This window comes from Pipistrellus hanaki, assembly GCF_964339955.1.
Source record: "Pipistrellus hanaki genome assembly, chromosome: 19".
NCBI lineage: Eukaryota > Metazoa > Chordata > Mammalia > Chiroptera > Vespertilionidae > Pipistrellus > Pipistrellus hanaki.
In genome coordinates, this window is record NC_140521.1 from 517,164 (window position 1) to 532,575 (window position 15,412).

Sequence of the window (15,412 nt, forward strand, 5' to 3'; positions counted from 1 at the left end):
TGCTCTCCTACCCGCCCCGTCCGCTCTCCTACCCGCCCCATCTGCTCTCGTACCCGCCCCGTCTGCTCTCGTACCGCCCCGTCCGCTCTCGTACCCACCCCGGCTGCTCTCCTACCCGCCCCGTCTGCTCTCGTACCCACCCCGTCTGCTCTCGTACCTGCCCCGTCCGCTCTCGTACCCGCCCCGTCTGCTCTCGTACCGCCCCGTCCGCTCTCGTACCCGCCCCGTCTGCTCTCGTACCGCCCCGTCCGCTCTCGTACCCGCCCCGTCTGCTCTCGTACCGCCCCGTCCGCTCTCGTACCCGCCCCGTCTGCTCTCGTACCGCCCCGTCCGCTCTCCTACCCGCCCCGTCTGCTCTCGTACCGCCCCGTCTGCTCTCGTACCGCCCCGTCCGCTCTCGTACCCGCCCCGTCTGCTCTAGTACCCGCCCCGTCTGCTCTCGTACCGCCCCGTCCGCTCTCCTACCCGCCCCGTCTGCTCTCGTACCACCCCGTCTGCTCTCGTACCGCCCCGGCTGCTCTCGTACCCGCCCTGTCACCCCGTTGCTGTGAATGGTGCTACGTCGGGGGCGGGGCTCGCCACCCCATACACTGTGCCCCACGAAGGGGGGAGGTGATATTGGGGTGCAAACGAGGAGCCCCACCCCCTGCCGCCCGAGGGCCACCGGCTCCCAGCTCCCTCCTTAACCCTTCGGGGTGAGCGGACGCTGTGGGGCTGCCTCCGGGGGCACTGTTCCCCCGGGCCCCCCCAGGGCTCCCCACGGGCCTCACTGCCGACCCCCGCCAGCCTGCGCCTCCGCTGACTTAGGGTGAAAGGGGGCCGGCCGGCGGGGCTCAGGGGCTGAGCATCGACCTGGGAACCAGGAGGTCAGGGTTCCATCCCGGTCAGGGCACAGCCCGGGGGTGAGATCTGTCCCCAGCGGGAGGCGTGCAGGAGGCAGCCGGTCCCTGATTCTCTCTCCTCATGGATGTTTCTCTCCCTCTCCATCTCCCTCTCCCTTTCCCTTTCCCTCTCCCTCTCCTGCCTCTCTGAAATCAATAAAAATAACTTTTTTAAAAAAAGATGAAAGTGGCCCTAACCGGTGTGGCTCAGTGGATAGAGCATCGGCCTGCGGACTGAAGGGTCCCGGGTTCGATTCCGGTCAAGGGCACATACCTTGGTTGCGGGCACATCCCCAGTGGGGGGTGTGCAGGAGGCAGCTGGTCCAGGTTTCTCTCTTATCGATGTTTCTAAATCTCTTCCTTCCTGTAAAAAATCAATAAAATCTATTTTTAAAAGAGATGAAAGTGTATCCAATCTAGTCCCACACTGGAGGCTCCACACTCACACACGCGCACACACACACACACACACACACTCACACACACTCACACACGCGCACGGACACGCTCACACACACACTCACACGCTCACACACACACGCACACACACACTCACACACGCTCACTCACACACACACACACGCTCACACACACGCGCGCTCACACACACACACGCTCACACACACGCTCACACACACACTCACACACACTCACACACACACACGCTCACTCACACACACACATGCTCACACACACGCTCACACACACACACTCACACACGCTCACACACACACTCACACACACACACACACACACACACTCACACACACGCTCACACACACACACACACACACTCACACGCACATGGTGAGTCACGGCTCTCGCCTGCCTGTGCTGTAGCTCACACCTGCCTCTGACCAGCTGTGTGTCCTCAGGCAGGTCACTGCCCTCTCTGTGCCCGCGCCTGGCGCCGGGCCCTCCTCCTGGATGGCGGATGAGCTCTCCGGGCGGCTGGGATATACCGTCTCCATATGAGCCGGCAGTGCCTGCACGGCCGCGCAGCGCCCGGTAAACGTCCGCGGGGCGATCGCAGGGCGGGAGGCAGCTCCGACGGTGGCCAGCGGACACCAGCTCCGACCGTCGCCAGCCCGTCTCCCCGCCCGGCTCTAAGTGGGAATGGAACCCGCGCCCACGGCCTTCCTCCCGAGAGGGGGGGCGGACTCCGGTCTCTGGGAGGCAGGAGCGCCCACGTCCGGACCCGGGCTGCGTGTTCCCACCCTGTGACCCCGGCCCCGGCCCGTGACCCCGTGACCCCCGGCCCGCGACCCCGGCCCGCCCGCCCACCGGCTGACCCCGGGAGCCAGGCCGCCCCCGGAGGCGATCTCGGCCTGAGAACCCGGCTCCGGGGACAGGCCGGGCGGAGCAACGACCTTTACCCGCCGCCCGGCACCTCGGGGGAAATCTAATTTACAGCCTTATCTTCGTGGTTCACCGGCTCAGGGTTCCTCCCGCGGGAGGGACGGGAGCCGGGCTCAGGGCGGGGCGGCCTCTGATCGGACAAAAGAGAAATGAAAGGGCCTCGCCCGCCGGAGGCACCGAGGGTTCCTCTTCCCGCTCCCCGCGGTGAGCGTCCGCTCCCGGGGGATGGAAACCGGTCTAAGCAGAGGAGCTGAGCCTGTTTTCCCTCCCCCCAAGAGGGAGAGACCCAGAAATGGCTGCCACTCAGGCCGATAGGAAATCGTTAGTTGCCATAAAAATCAGCAAGTGTGGCTCCGTGGACAGAGCGTCGGCCTGTGAACTGAAAGGTCTCAAGTTCGATTCCCGGTCAGGGCACAGGCCCGGGTTGTGGGCTCCATCCCCAGTGGGGGGCGTGCAGGAGGCAGCCCATCCATGATCCTCTCTCATCATGGATGTTTCTCTCCCTCTCCCTCTTCCTTCCTCTCTGAAATCAATAAAAAAATATCTATTTTTTTTAAATCACAGTGTCTCATAAAAAGGGTAGGAGGCGCTGTGGGTAGACAGTGTATGCTTGTGAAAATAAGCTATGAACCCTGGCCGGGGCGGCTCCGTGGTGGAGCGTCGACCTAGGAACCAAGAGGTCAGGGTTCGATTCCCGGACAGGGCACAGGCCCGGGTTGCGGGCTCCATCCCCAGCAGGGGGCGTGCAGGAGGCAGCCGATCCATGATTCTCTCTCATCATGGATATTTCTCTCTCTCTCTCCCTTTCTCTTCCTCTCTCTCTACATATCAATAAAAATCATATAAAAAAATAAATAAAAATAGCCGAAAACGGTTTGGCTCAGTGGGTAGAGTGTGGGCCTGTGGACTGAGGGGTCCCGGGTTTGATTCCTGTCAAGGGCATGTACCTTGGTTGCAGGCACATCCCCAGTGGGAGGTGTGCAGGAGGCAGCTGATGGATGTTTCTCTCTCATCATGAATGTTTCTCTCTCCCTCTCCCTTTCTCTCCCTCTCTCTCTCTCTCTCTCTCTCTCTCTCTCTCTCTCTCTCTCTCTCTCTCAGCAGCCGGCAGGGGTGCTCCTCCCTCCAATAAAGCCTGATTCCTGCCATCCCAGGGTCCCGGTCTCCGGCCTCTCTAGTTCATCCTTCACCATCCTCGGTTGCCCACTCTCCTCCGTGCCCTCCCACCCCCCGAGGCTGGAATGTGAGTCGGACCCACGGCCGAGGGCCTCCCTCGCCCAAACCGCAGGCTCCCAGCGCACCCGACACTTTGCTGGGAGGCGGGCGCGAAGGCCGTCATTCCCTCCCGGTTGGAAACACTAAAATAGCAGCCGGCGGCCACGCTCCGGCTCCGGCCTCGCCTTAGCCTATATTTAGCGCGAGGCTCGGAGCGAGGAGCGGCCGCCGGTTGGGGAGCCGGCCGGCCGGCCCCGGGCACAGCAGCCTCCGTCTTCGCAGAGAGACGCCTCCGAGTCTGGGAAACCGCGCACTCCGGCTGCCGCCGCCCGGCCGGCACCCGCCGCCGCCGCTCAGGAGCAGGTCCCGGCGCCCGGGCCAGTGCTGCCCAGTGGTTAGAGACTCTCCCACGCACCAAAGGGTCATGGGTTTGATTCCGGGCAAAGGGCAGGTACCTGGATTGCAGATGGTTGTTTTTTTAAAAAAAATATATTTTTTTTTATTGATTTCAGAGAGGGATGGAAAGGGGAAGAGAGAGAAAAACATCCATGATGAGAGAGAGAGAGAGACAAGCCATGGATTGGCTGCTTCCTGCACGTCCCCCACTGAGCACCAGGCCCAAAACCCAGGCCTGCGCCCTGACCGGGAATGGAACCCTGACCTCCCGGTTCCCAGGTCGATGCTCAGCCTCTGAGCCCCGACGCCGGGCTCCCCGACTACAGAGGGGCAGAGGGTGCCGCCCGCTCCTGCCTCCCTGATGACATCTCTGACATCACTCGGTCCCTGACATCACTGCCGCCCCTGACATCACTCCGCCCCTGACATCACTCTGCCCCTGACATCACTCGGTCCCCTCCCCCCGGAGAGCAGAACTCAGCTCCGAGAGGCCGTGTCTCCTGGAGCTTTCTGGGTAGTTTCCCGCCCCCGCCCGGCTGAGCGGCCTGCTGGTTCCTCACGGGAGCGATTCGCAGGCGGCTGCCCTGTGTGTGTGTGTGTGTGTGTGTGTGCGTGTGTGTGTGTCCCGCTAACGGCCCCCGCCCGCCCTGCGAGTTCCAGGAGACGGGCAGCGGGCGGGGGACGGCTCAGCTCCCTATCTCCCGCGGGAGGACGGAGCCTCCGCCAAGGGCCGCGCCCAGCCTGCTGGCACCTCCGCCTCGTCTGTTTGTGTTTTCCCCGGATCGGGGAGACGGTGCTGGGAACGGCTCCACCGCGGCCCCGCGGCCCCCTCCCCGCCCTCCGCGGCCCCCGAACCTCCCCCCGGGGGAGACCCAGCGCGGACCGGCCCGCGTCACCATGGGGCGTTTTTATTTATGTGTTTATGGTTACGTACATTTTTATTGATCTCAGAGAGGAGGGGAGAGGGGAGAGAAGCATTCGTGATGAGCCCTGGCCGGTGCGGCTCAGTGGATAGAGCGTCTGTTGGCCTGTGGACTGAAGCGTCCCGGGTTCGATTCCCGGTCAGGGCACAGGCCTGGGTTGCAGGCTCCATCCCCAGCGGGGGGCCTGCAGGAGGCAGCCGGTCCGTGATCCTCTCTCATCATTGGTGTCTCCCTCTCTCTCTCTCTCTCTCTTTCTCCCTCTCCCTTCTTCTCTGACATCGATGAAACGCAGTAAGCCGGTGGGTCTGCGGCCCGCGCCCAGGCCCCTGGCCGAGCAGCCGCCCCTCCCGCAGCCCCGGGCCACCCCGGTCAGGCCCCTCCACTGAGGACCAGCACTCGGACGGCAGCCAGGCCGGTCGGTTTGGCTGTAAACCACGTTGGCAGAGGAGGCGCCGGAGGAGGGCCCGGATTCCACCGAGGTCACGGCCCGGGTCCCGCCCAGGGCCAGGCCCACGGCCGCCCTCCCGGCGGGAGAGGGGACACGGCCCCGGCCCGGCCCCCTGACTCACCTCCTCCCAGGCGTGGTGGCGGGAATCTGGACGGACTGATGACGCCACACACAGGCCAGGGCACACACACCGACCCGGGACGCGGACAGTCATGTCGTCATGGCTACGTACACAGCCAGGCGGGGACCGGGAGTGCAGGGTGTGTGTGTGTGTGTGTGTGTGTGTGTGTGTGTGTGTGCTTCATACATCAAACGAGTGTCTACTCGCTGGAAGGGACTCCTGAACGGACTCTAGTATTGCACATCAACAGTAATTAACCTGGCCGGTGTGGCTCAGTGGATAGAGCGTCGGCCTGCGGACTGGAGGGTTCCGGGTTCGATTCTGGTCAAGGGCATGGACTTTGGTTGTGGGCACATCCCCAGTGGTGGGGGGGGTGGTGCAGGAGGCAGCTGATGGATGTTTCTCTCTCTTCGACATTTCCTTTTTTTTTTTTTAAATATATATTTTATTGATTTTTTACAGAGAGGGAGAGGGATAGAGAGCTAGAAACATCGATGAGAGAGAAACATTGACCAGCTGCCTCTTGCACACCCCATTCTGGGGATGTGCCCGCAACCCAGGTACATGCCTTTGACCGGAATCGAACCTGGGACCTTTCAGTCCGCAGACCGACGCTCTACCACTGAGCCAAACCAGTTTTGGCTCTCTTCGATGTTTCTAACTCACTATCCCTCTCCCTCTCTGTACAAAAATCAATACAATATATTAAAAAAGAAAGAGCTGAGACTGGTTTGGCTCAGTGGGTAGAGCGTCGGCCTGCGGGCTGGGGGGTCCTGGGTTCGATTCCGGTTGGGGGCATATATATATATATAAAAGAAAAATAGCCCTAGCTGGATTGGCTCAGCGGAAAGAGTATTGATCTGCGGACTGAAAGGTCCCAGGTTTGATTCCGGTTGGGGGCATGTGCCTTGGTTGCGGGGGGCACGTCCCCGGTGGGGGGTGCAGGAGGCAGCTGATCGATGTCTCTCTCTCATCGATGTTTCTAACTCTCTATCCCTCTCTCGCCTCCTCTCTGTGAAAAATCAGTAAAATATATTAAAGAAAGAAAGGTCACGGGTTTGATTCTGGTCAAGGACACATGCCTGGTTGTGTATTGGTGCCCAGAAAAGGGCGTGCAGCTGCAGCCAATCAGTGATTCTCTCTCATCACTGATGTTTAACTCTCCATCCCTCTCCCTTCCTCCCGGTAACATACAATAAATTTAAAGAGAAGCAAACAGGCCTCTGGGGCTGCCGGCCGCGCCCACGCCCTGCAGGCCTGTGCTGAGCCGCCCGGTCACCTTGCGATGCTCGCACACAAACACCTCCTGTCGCCGAGGGGCCTGTGACGGGTGCCCGGGCCCCGATGGTTCCCTTGGCAACCGAGGCTGGCTGGTGCCAGTCCGTCCTCGCGCCTCAGTCTGCCTCTTTCTCCTCGGGGTCTCGCCGTCAGATCCTCCCCGTGTGGGGAGGATGGAGGGTCCCAGAGCCAGGCACGGCCAGCCGGCGCCCTGGGACAGCCGAGACCCCGGCCCACGCCATGGCGGCCGCTGCCCAGCTCGCTCGGCGCTGATGCCGGACACGCAGCCCGGGGACCACGCCCGGCCCCGGGGAACCCACAGCAGGGGCGGGTCCCCTCCACGGGGCCGCCGGCCCCAACGGCTGTCCGTGAGGTTCCAGTCTCCTCGGCTCTGGAAACCGGTGTCAGAATCCATGGCAACCCCGGCCGGCGTTCCCACCTGGGCTCTGCTGCCCTCGTGTGGGGATGCAGCACGCTCGGTCCCGAGGCCGGGGCCTGTGCTGGCGCTGGGCGCACTGTGTGTCAGAGGCAGACAGGCCGCCCTCGTGAACCAGGGGGGCTCTCCCCGGGCCGGCTTGGCTCAGGGGTGAGCGTCAGCCCATGAACCAGGTCAGGGATCGACTGGTCAGGGCACAGGCCCGGATCATGGGCTGGATCCCGTGTGGGGCGTGCAGGAGGCAGCCGATCCGAGGTTCTCTCTCTCATCATGGATGTTTCTGTCTCTCCCTCTCCCTTCCTCTCTGCAGTCCATAAAAACCTATTTTTAAATAACGGAACAGGTGTCCATTACTTAGGGGGTAACCTCAGGTGCGTGTCCCCTCTTGGAGGTGACCCGCAGGGGAGGTAACCAGAGTGTTTACAGACTCCAACCCGCAAGCCCGTGGCCACCAGCATGGAGCACGGGCGCCCCCGTGTGGCCGGCGGGGGAACCACCCCGTCAGGGACGACCCTGTGTCAGTGTAAGGGCGCTGAGACAGAGAACGGGGCACCACGAAGGGGTTTGGAATCAGCCTGACAGAGGCCCCAGGACGGGAGCCTGAGCCATGGAGCAGGCCGGGCCGGTGCTCCGTCACGTGTGTCAAACCAAGGCCCAGAGTGTGCGCTCAGCGGCTGAGCATCGGCCTAGGAGCCAGGTCACGGCGGGGTCCCAGGTCAAAGCACAGGCTCGATGCCCAGTGTGGGGTGTGCAGGAGGCAGCCAATCCATGATTCTCATCGTTGATGTTTCTCTCTCACTCTCTCCCTTCCTCTGTGAATAAAAATATATTTTTAAAACAAATAAAATAAACTGTTTTAACGTGCATTGCTGATGGCTGCGCAGTTTCTGGGTGGGTTTGGCAGGTGAACGTGAACAGTGTCATGGCCGCGGCCGTCCACCCTCTGCGTGCCGGGGGTTTCTGTTGGCCTAGAGTAGGGGTGTCAAACTCAATCAGAGAAGGGGCCAAAATCTAAAATCCAGCCTAAATCGCGGGCCGAATGGTTTACTGAACAGTCATAAACTGACAATGTCATAAACTGACAGCGGAGTGCAGTGATGACAGCGCGGTGCGGGCCACATTGCAAGGCCTGGCGGGCTGGATTTGGCCCGCGGGCCTTGTGTTTCACACATGTGGCCTAGAGCGTCCCCACCTGCAGGGGACTGGCACTGGCCCCCCTGCGCCCTCCGCTTCTCTGGCTCCGCCCTGGCCACGTCTGATCCCGTCAGGCCCTGGTTGTAAGCTTTCAGGCAAGATCGGAGCCGCTTATACAATAGGTCCCAGCCCAGTTCTGCGGCAGCCCTGGGGGTCCCTGCCTCTACCGCGGCAGCAGGGCCCGGCCTGGGTGCGGACGGGTCTGAGCCTCCCGAGGGGCCCCTTGGCTCGGAGGGCTCCCCAGACGCAGGTCCCAGGACCGGATGGAGACCACAGGACGCCCCGTCCCCCCTGGTGGACCCGGGTGCTGTCCCCGAGGGCTCCCGCCCAGGACTCGGACCTGCACACTGCAGTCGCTTTTGCTCCTTGAACCCCAAGCCCATCACAACTTGGGGGTGTGCTGGGCCCCCCCCGGTCACCCTCTGGGCCACAGCCTGGACACGCTCCAGGGAGCAGCTGGAGTATTTATTATTGGTGTATTTTTATTCATTTCAGAGGAAGAGAAACATCAATGATGACAATCATCGATCGCCTGCCTCATGCACGTCCCTGCTGGGACCGGGACCTCCTGGTTCACAGGCTGACGCTCAACCACTGAGCATGCTGGCCAGGCTGGAATTTATTTTTAAATCCTCACTGGAGGATCTTCTTTTGTTGATTTTTCTTGAGAGGAAGAGGGACAGAGTGGGAGAGAAACATGATGTGAGAGGACGCATCTCTTGGTTGCCTCCCTCACATCCCAAGTAAGGCTGGGATTGAACCTGTACCTGAGGCACATGCCCTTGACCCTTCAGCCTGTGGGCTGCCCTCACCACTGAGAAGGGACCAGGGCGAAGCGGGGCTGTGCGAGGGGCTCAGCCCGTTCCCATTTCGGTCCCTGCTTCTCCTGGTGGGATGGGAAACTGTCACCTGGCGGAGGGACTGTGGCTGGAGAGCGATTTTAAATGTTCTTGGTGACGGGCAGCAGTGACCGCGGGGAGAACTGCTGTGGGAACCATTTCACCGACACGGCACTGCCCGGTAACCGTCTCCCTCGTCCCGGGAGCCCGAGGGAAGGTGCTGAGGCCCTGGGACGTGTGAACTCTCCCGCCCACAGCAAACAGCTTACAAACACAGCAGGACGTTTAAGACCCAGCGCCCCCCCCCCCCCCACACACACACCCACACCCACACCCTGCACTGAAGCACCTGGAAGGGCTCCTCCGACTTCAGAACGGAATCTGGCTCAGCATTAACTCAAACATGCGAGTGAATCTACTCGTGCGGCTTTTCTAAAGGGAAATTGGATCAGTCTACCCTTTGTATTCCTTTTCTGCATGTTTAAGTGATTCTTCCTCTTCCTAAGATAACTGTAAGGAAACAGGCCAGCTGAAGTGCTTTGGTAAAACTACAGCAGAACCTCCTCACATGGGCAAAACCGCTCCTCCACCCGGACTCCCAGCTCTACGGGGGGCCCCAGGGCCCCACCAGGACGGAGCCGTTCCTTCTTACGGAAGCCACAAAGGCCACCGAGGAGCGGACCGCCTGGTTGTCCGCCCACAGCCTCGCACCATCACGAAGTGAAAGCACTAAAGCTGTGGCATCTAAGCTTGGGAGCAACCTGCAAGCAGCAGGCAAACGAACTTCCCCTCCTGGCTCTCTCCATCCACATCAGCACCAAAGCGCCAGGCAGGCCAACACTCATTCCCACTCCTCCCGACAGGCCGCCCGCCATCCCCGACAGCTCCACCGGCTGACCTGTGCTGCCGTGGTGGCCTTGGCCATCCTATAGAGCAGTGGTCAGCAAACTCCGTCAACGCAGCAGCAAACCGCGGCTCGCGAGCCAGTTTGCCGACCACTGCTACAGAAGCACCCTGGGTCTGAGTGCCTGTGGCAGGCACCACCTTCCTCTGGGGACACCGTGGAGAAGGCAGTGTGGAGGACAGTGACTGCGTTGGCAAGGTTGACAAGTCTACAACTTACCAAATAAACACCACCGACCTAACATTTCATTTGTGTGGAAGGACCCAAATGCACAGAAAATAAAGTCTAGGAGCATCTCATCAGCAACAGCATACCCTCCTCGCCAGCGGTTTTCAGACGCTTATGAAACAGGGATCAGCTCGCGTGCTCAGATATTTGAAATACAACTTTATTCTGATCTAAACGAAAAGGAATGGGAATGACAGTAACAAACAAGGTTTCACCACTGAGTATTGTGATGCGACTGCAGCATTCTTATCGTTGAAACTCAATAAGGAAACTGTGTTCCAAACAGCTAAATATGCGGTCCAAAGTGAAGGTATTAACTGCCACATTCACTCGAAGCCCATTCATCTTCAGCATCCCGGGGTCAAGCACAGGTTCTGCTTAGCTATATAATAAAGTGGCAAACACGCGGCACCACTGACATCACAGGACAGCTGCCTATAAAACTAGACTTCTGACGCTGGCTCCAGCTTCCCCTCACAGATCGTCATCCTCGTCCGGGAGCGCGGTGGTCTGGGCAACCTGCAGAGAGACGGCATGTCAGCCGCAGCCGCAGCGGCCGGCGGGCGCTCTCCCGTCCCCGGGAGGCACTCACCTCGAGGTCGTGCTCGTACTGTGCTGCCAGCGCGGGGTCCATGACCACCTCGGGGGGGGCAAGCGCAGGCATGGCGACGAACTCCAAGTTCGGGTCCCCGATGAGTTTCCTAGCGAGCCAGAGGAAGGGCTTCTCGAAGTTGTAGTTGCTTTTGGCAGAAATGTCGTAGTACTGTTGAGAGAGGCAGATGCGGCTTGGTTATTCTGGGAGACTCTCCGATCCACGTCTGAGTCCGTCATGGACCGGCCCCACACGGCACTCCCACCGAGGGGCCACGTCCGGAGCTAGGACACGCACCTGGAGGTTCTTCTTTCGGTGGAAGACGATGGACTTGGCCTTCACCTTCCTGTCCTTGATGTCCACTTTGTTGCCACACAGGACGATGGGGATGTTCTCACACACGCGCACCAGGTCTCGATGCCAGTTCGGCACGTTCTTATAAGTGACTCTCGAGGTGACGTCGAACATGATGATGGCACACTGGGCTGGAGGGGGGATTGGGAGGTTAGTCCCTCCCAGGGACTTCCACACGGAGGAGAAATGATAGGAACTACGACTTTGAACTCATGGCCTCAGGTCAGCCGGGTGTCTCCATTTCGAGGCCTCCCAATGCTAGGCACCACTGCACTGAACAGTACGTGTACGAGGGGGCCTCATTTCTCAAACTCAATTTGTCCCACGAGGCTGCTCAAAAACCAAATCATTTTCCTCCATTAGAAACAGTGTAAACCCAACTAACCCATTCCAGTCCCCCAAATGATCCCATTTCAGCCTTTCTTATACTCAGTGCAAGTCTATTGTGCTATGAACACTAAAAATAAAAGGACACGAAATGTAAATTAACAGAGGGAAGGAAATGTGTGGTGAGAAATGAGAAGTTAACAAGCATCAGCAAGGAGAGTGAAAAGCACGAAAACATTCACAGCCCAACATCCTGAGGCGTGAGCAGTGAAAGCGGGCGCATGCTGGGTTCTCCTGTCCCCGGAGAGGGTGCCGGATCCCACGGGTGTCCCAGAAATTAAAGACCTGCCTGACACACCCACGCCCGCCCCGAAAAGGCTCGTCCTTCCACCTCATCCCGAGGACACAGAGTAGATTCCCAATCCTCGGGGTTCCAGAGAACCCCTATTACGAGGGTCTAGAATCCTGTCTTTAAAAGGCCCTTAAGGGGCTGAGTACACAGGATGTTTTGTGTGTTTTTTAAAAGCCAGTGGAGCTTCTAGCTACTGATGTAGAGCTGTGATCGTGTAGTGTGCTCAAGGACAGCGTCAGTACACTACGGTATAACTACTCCATGGAAAATGCATCGGTGTACCAGGTAGAGCTACTCTATGGATTCCTGCACAGCGTTTAAAAGGGCTGTGGACAGCTGTGACCAGAGTGAAGCCCCAGAGGCCAGCCTTCTCTCTGGTCATCGTTTTGTTTGGTTCAACAATGAACATCCACTTCCTTTGCCATGTTTAAACCAAGCACTTTAGGGGGAAACTTTTTTTTTTTTTTGCAAAACCCAGGGCAGTAAAGTAAAAAAGAAACCAGCTGGCCTCTTTCAAACCGGCCACCAGCACGCTAGCTCCCCGGATCGTGTGTGGCCAGCCTGTTCGCCTCTCCTGAACGGAGCGGCTAAGAAATGGTCACTGGTGACCCCCACTGTACCCCTCAGACACCCAGTACTTGTATGGAACCCTGTCCCCTGCACAGGCGGACGACTCCCCGAGGCGGCCATCACCTTCCCCTCGGCCAGGAGGACCAGGGCCCCCGGACCCCCGCCGCTCGCACCCCTGCGGCCGCCCCAGCCCTACCTTGGATGTAGTAGCCGTCTCGCAGCCCCCCGAACTTCTCCTGGCCGGCCGTGTCCCACACGTTGAACTTGATGGGCCCTCGGTTGGTGTGGAACACGAGGGGGTGCACCTCCACGCCCAGGGTGGCTGAAACGGGGCGCGCAGGTCAGTCTGGAGCCCGCGGCCCGCGCCCACCTCCCCGGCCCCGGCCCGGCCCGGCCCCGCGGCCCGCGCCCCACGTACCGACATACTTCTTCTCGAACTCGCCCGTCAGGTGGCGCTTCACGAAGGTGGTTTTCCCCGTCCCCCCGTCGCCGACCAGGACGAGCTGCCGGGACACGCGTGCTTTGAAATGAGCCCCCAAAACACAGACCACCCCCGCCCCCCGCTTCCGGGACCCCAGCGCCCGGAGCTGCTGCACTTCCGGGGACCCCACTTCCCGGCGGAGAGACCCCCCTGAGCGGCCCCTTCGGGTCACTTTCCACAAAGGACCCGGAGCGGCTTCCGGGCCGCCGGGGGCCCCCGCCCCCGCCCCGGGGGACCCGCTCACGAAGGCGGCGCGGCCGGCCCCGCGGCCCCCGCCCCGGGCACCTACTTTGAACTGCACTTGGGGTTCTCCTTGGGCGGCCATGGCGACGTCACTGCGGGGCGAGAGGAAGCGCTGAGCGCGGGCGGCGGGCGGGCCACATGGCGGCGGCCCACGTGCGCCCACAAAGGCGGGGCCCGCGCCCGGCCGCGCGGAGGGCGGCGGCGGCGGCACGAGGCGGCAATGGCGGCGGCTCCCGCTCATCCCGCGCCGCTGGCCGCGCGCCCGCCCTCCCGCCGCCGGGGCCGCGGGAAGCGCCTGGTCACGCGGCCGCCGCCCGGGCCTCGGCCCCTCGGCCCGCTCCTCCGGGGCCTCCCTCCGGGGCAACCGCCGCCCGCCTTCCCCGCCCCCCGCGCCGGGACCCCGGCCCGCGGCCCCCGCCCCCGGGAGGAGAGGCGCCCGCCCGCCGCCCGCCGCCCGGGCCGCAGTAACCGCCCGCCCCGGCCGCGCCCGGGCCCGCCGCCGCCGCGACGCCCCGGCCCGCCCTCCGCCCCGGCCCGGCCCCCGGTCCGCCTCCCCGGCCCCGGCCCCGGCCCCCGGCCCCGGCCCCGGCCCGCCCCGCCGCCGCCGATACCTTCCAGAACCGTCTCCCGGGCCGACTGACTGAGAGCTGGAAAGATGGCGGAAGCGCGATTCAAATGCCCGGAGACGCAGCCGACGCCGGCGCGCGCGCCGAAGGGGGCGGGGCAACGGCGCCGCGCCGCTCCCACGTGGCTCGGCCCGCGCGCGCACGCACGCACGCCGCCGGCCGCACCCGTCTGCCGCCCGCGCCCGCGCACGGTTGCCGGCGAGCCACGTGCGCCGGCCGCGAGGGCGGGGTCCCCGCGCGCGCGCATGCGCCGTCGGGGCGGCCGCTGCGGTCACAGAGCTGGGAGGGGTCGGCCCGGGCCGCCTGGGCGGGAAACGCGGGCGGCGTCCGCACACAAAGACCCCGGCCTCCCGCACGCACGGGCACCGGCACGGCAGCCCCCTCCGGCGGCCTGGTTGGGGGGCGGCCCCGGATCCCGGGTCCTGGGTCTCCATCAGGACCTTGGGGGGTGCGGGAGCGGGGGAGGGGTACAAAGGGTGCACTGGGTCCGCAGGTTTTGGGGTCGTTTCCTGCCCGCGGGGTGATGCGTTTGCGAGTTTGCGACCCGCGCCGTTCATCCTCGCGGCAAACCCGGATGCAGCTCCTGAGTGTGGAGGTCCCAGGCTCTGGGCCGAGGGCTGTGGGCCCGGACAGGAGCCTGCACTGAGCTGTCCCTGCTCCTGCCGTCCCTGCACGGGGAAGGGGAGGAAGGCCACGTGCTGACCCCGGGGCTCAGGGAAGGCCTGCCTGGCGCTTTTGCAAACTCAGACCTCAAGTAACCTGGAGGGATGGCCTGGGATTAAACATTGACCTAAAAGCAGTTCACAGTGGGCAGTCAATTCCTGGGCCAGTCTTTTCCCTGCAAAGGACTTCGGATCTTTACGGAGCCTGTTGTCTTTCTGTGTCTAAGACAGTTTGGCTCAAATACACTCAAAATTCTTTACAGTTTTAAAAAAAATATATTTTATTCATTTTTGACAGAGAGGAAAGGGGAGGGAGAGAGAGTTAGAAACATCGATGAGAGAGAAACATCCATCAGCTGCCTTCTGTACACCCCCTACTGGAAATGTGCCCACAACCAAGGTACATGCCCCTGACCGGAATCGAACCTGGGACCCTTGAGTCCACAGGCCAGCGCTCTATCCAATGAGCCAAACCGGTTTCGGCTTGTTTGTTTTGTTTTTTACAGGAACACTAGGATGCTCCCCTCCAAGGGGTGGTCAGGCGAGATGAGATGAGCTTTTTAAAAATATATATTTTTATTGATTTCAGAGAGGAACGGAGAGGGAGAGAGGGATGGAAACATCCATGATGAGAGAGAATCATGGACCGGCTGCCTCCTGCATGCCCCACACTGGGCATGGGCCCTGACCGGGATTTGAACTGTGACCTCCTGGTTCCTAGGATGACACTCAACCCCTGAGCCACGCCGGCGGGGGCCACTATTTTAACTGATGTCTAGCGTGTCTCTCCCCCCGCCCCAAGCAAGCGCAGCAGGAGTCCCTTCCCAGGAGCAGGGCTCAGAGGAGGCCCCGGGGACTGGCCCGGAGCAGAACCCGCATGACCGGGGGCCTCGCCACGCGTCCCCGGCGCTCTGGCAGGCGGGCCTGCTGGGAACCCAGTGACGCAGGTTGGCCCACACGCCCGGGAGTCTGCCCACCGGGGA

At 61.7% G+C, this 15,412-nt stretch overlaps 1 protein-coding gene across 1 annotated transcript; it reads right to left on the reverse strand.

Moving 5' to 3' along the window:
* Nucleotides 1–10,361: 10,361 nt before the first annotated feature.
* On the reverse strand, nucleotides 10,362–13,982 carry RAN (RAN, member RAS oncogene family). The gene is made up of 7 exons (XM_084867470.1): nucleotides 13,753–13,982; nucleotides 13,188–13,233; nucleotides 12,836–12,920; nucleotides 12,614–12,739; nucleotides 11,112–11,299; nucleotides 10,815–10,985; nucleotides 10,362–10,741 (listed from the first exon to the last, which is right to left on the reverse strand). The coding sequence occupies exons 2-7, from the start codon at nucleotides 13,221–13,223 to the stop codon at nucleotides 10,697–10,699; spliced, it is 651 nt and encodes a 216-aa protein (XP_084723596.1). The 5' UTR covers nucleotides 13,224–13,233; nucleotides 13,753–13,982; the 3' UTR covers nucleotides 10,362–10,696.
* Nucleotides 13,983–15,412: the final 1,430 nt, after the last annotated feature.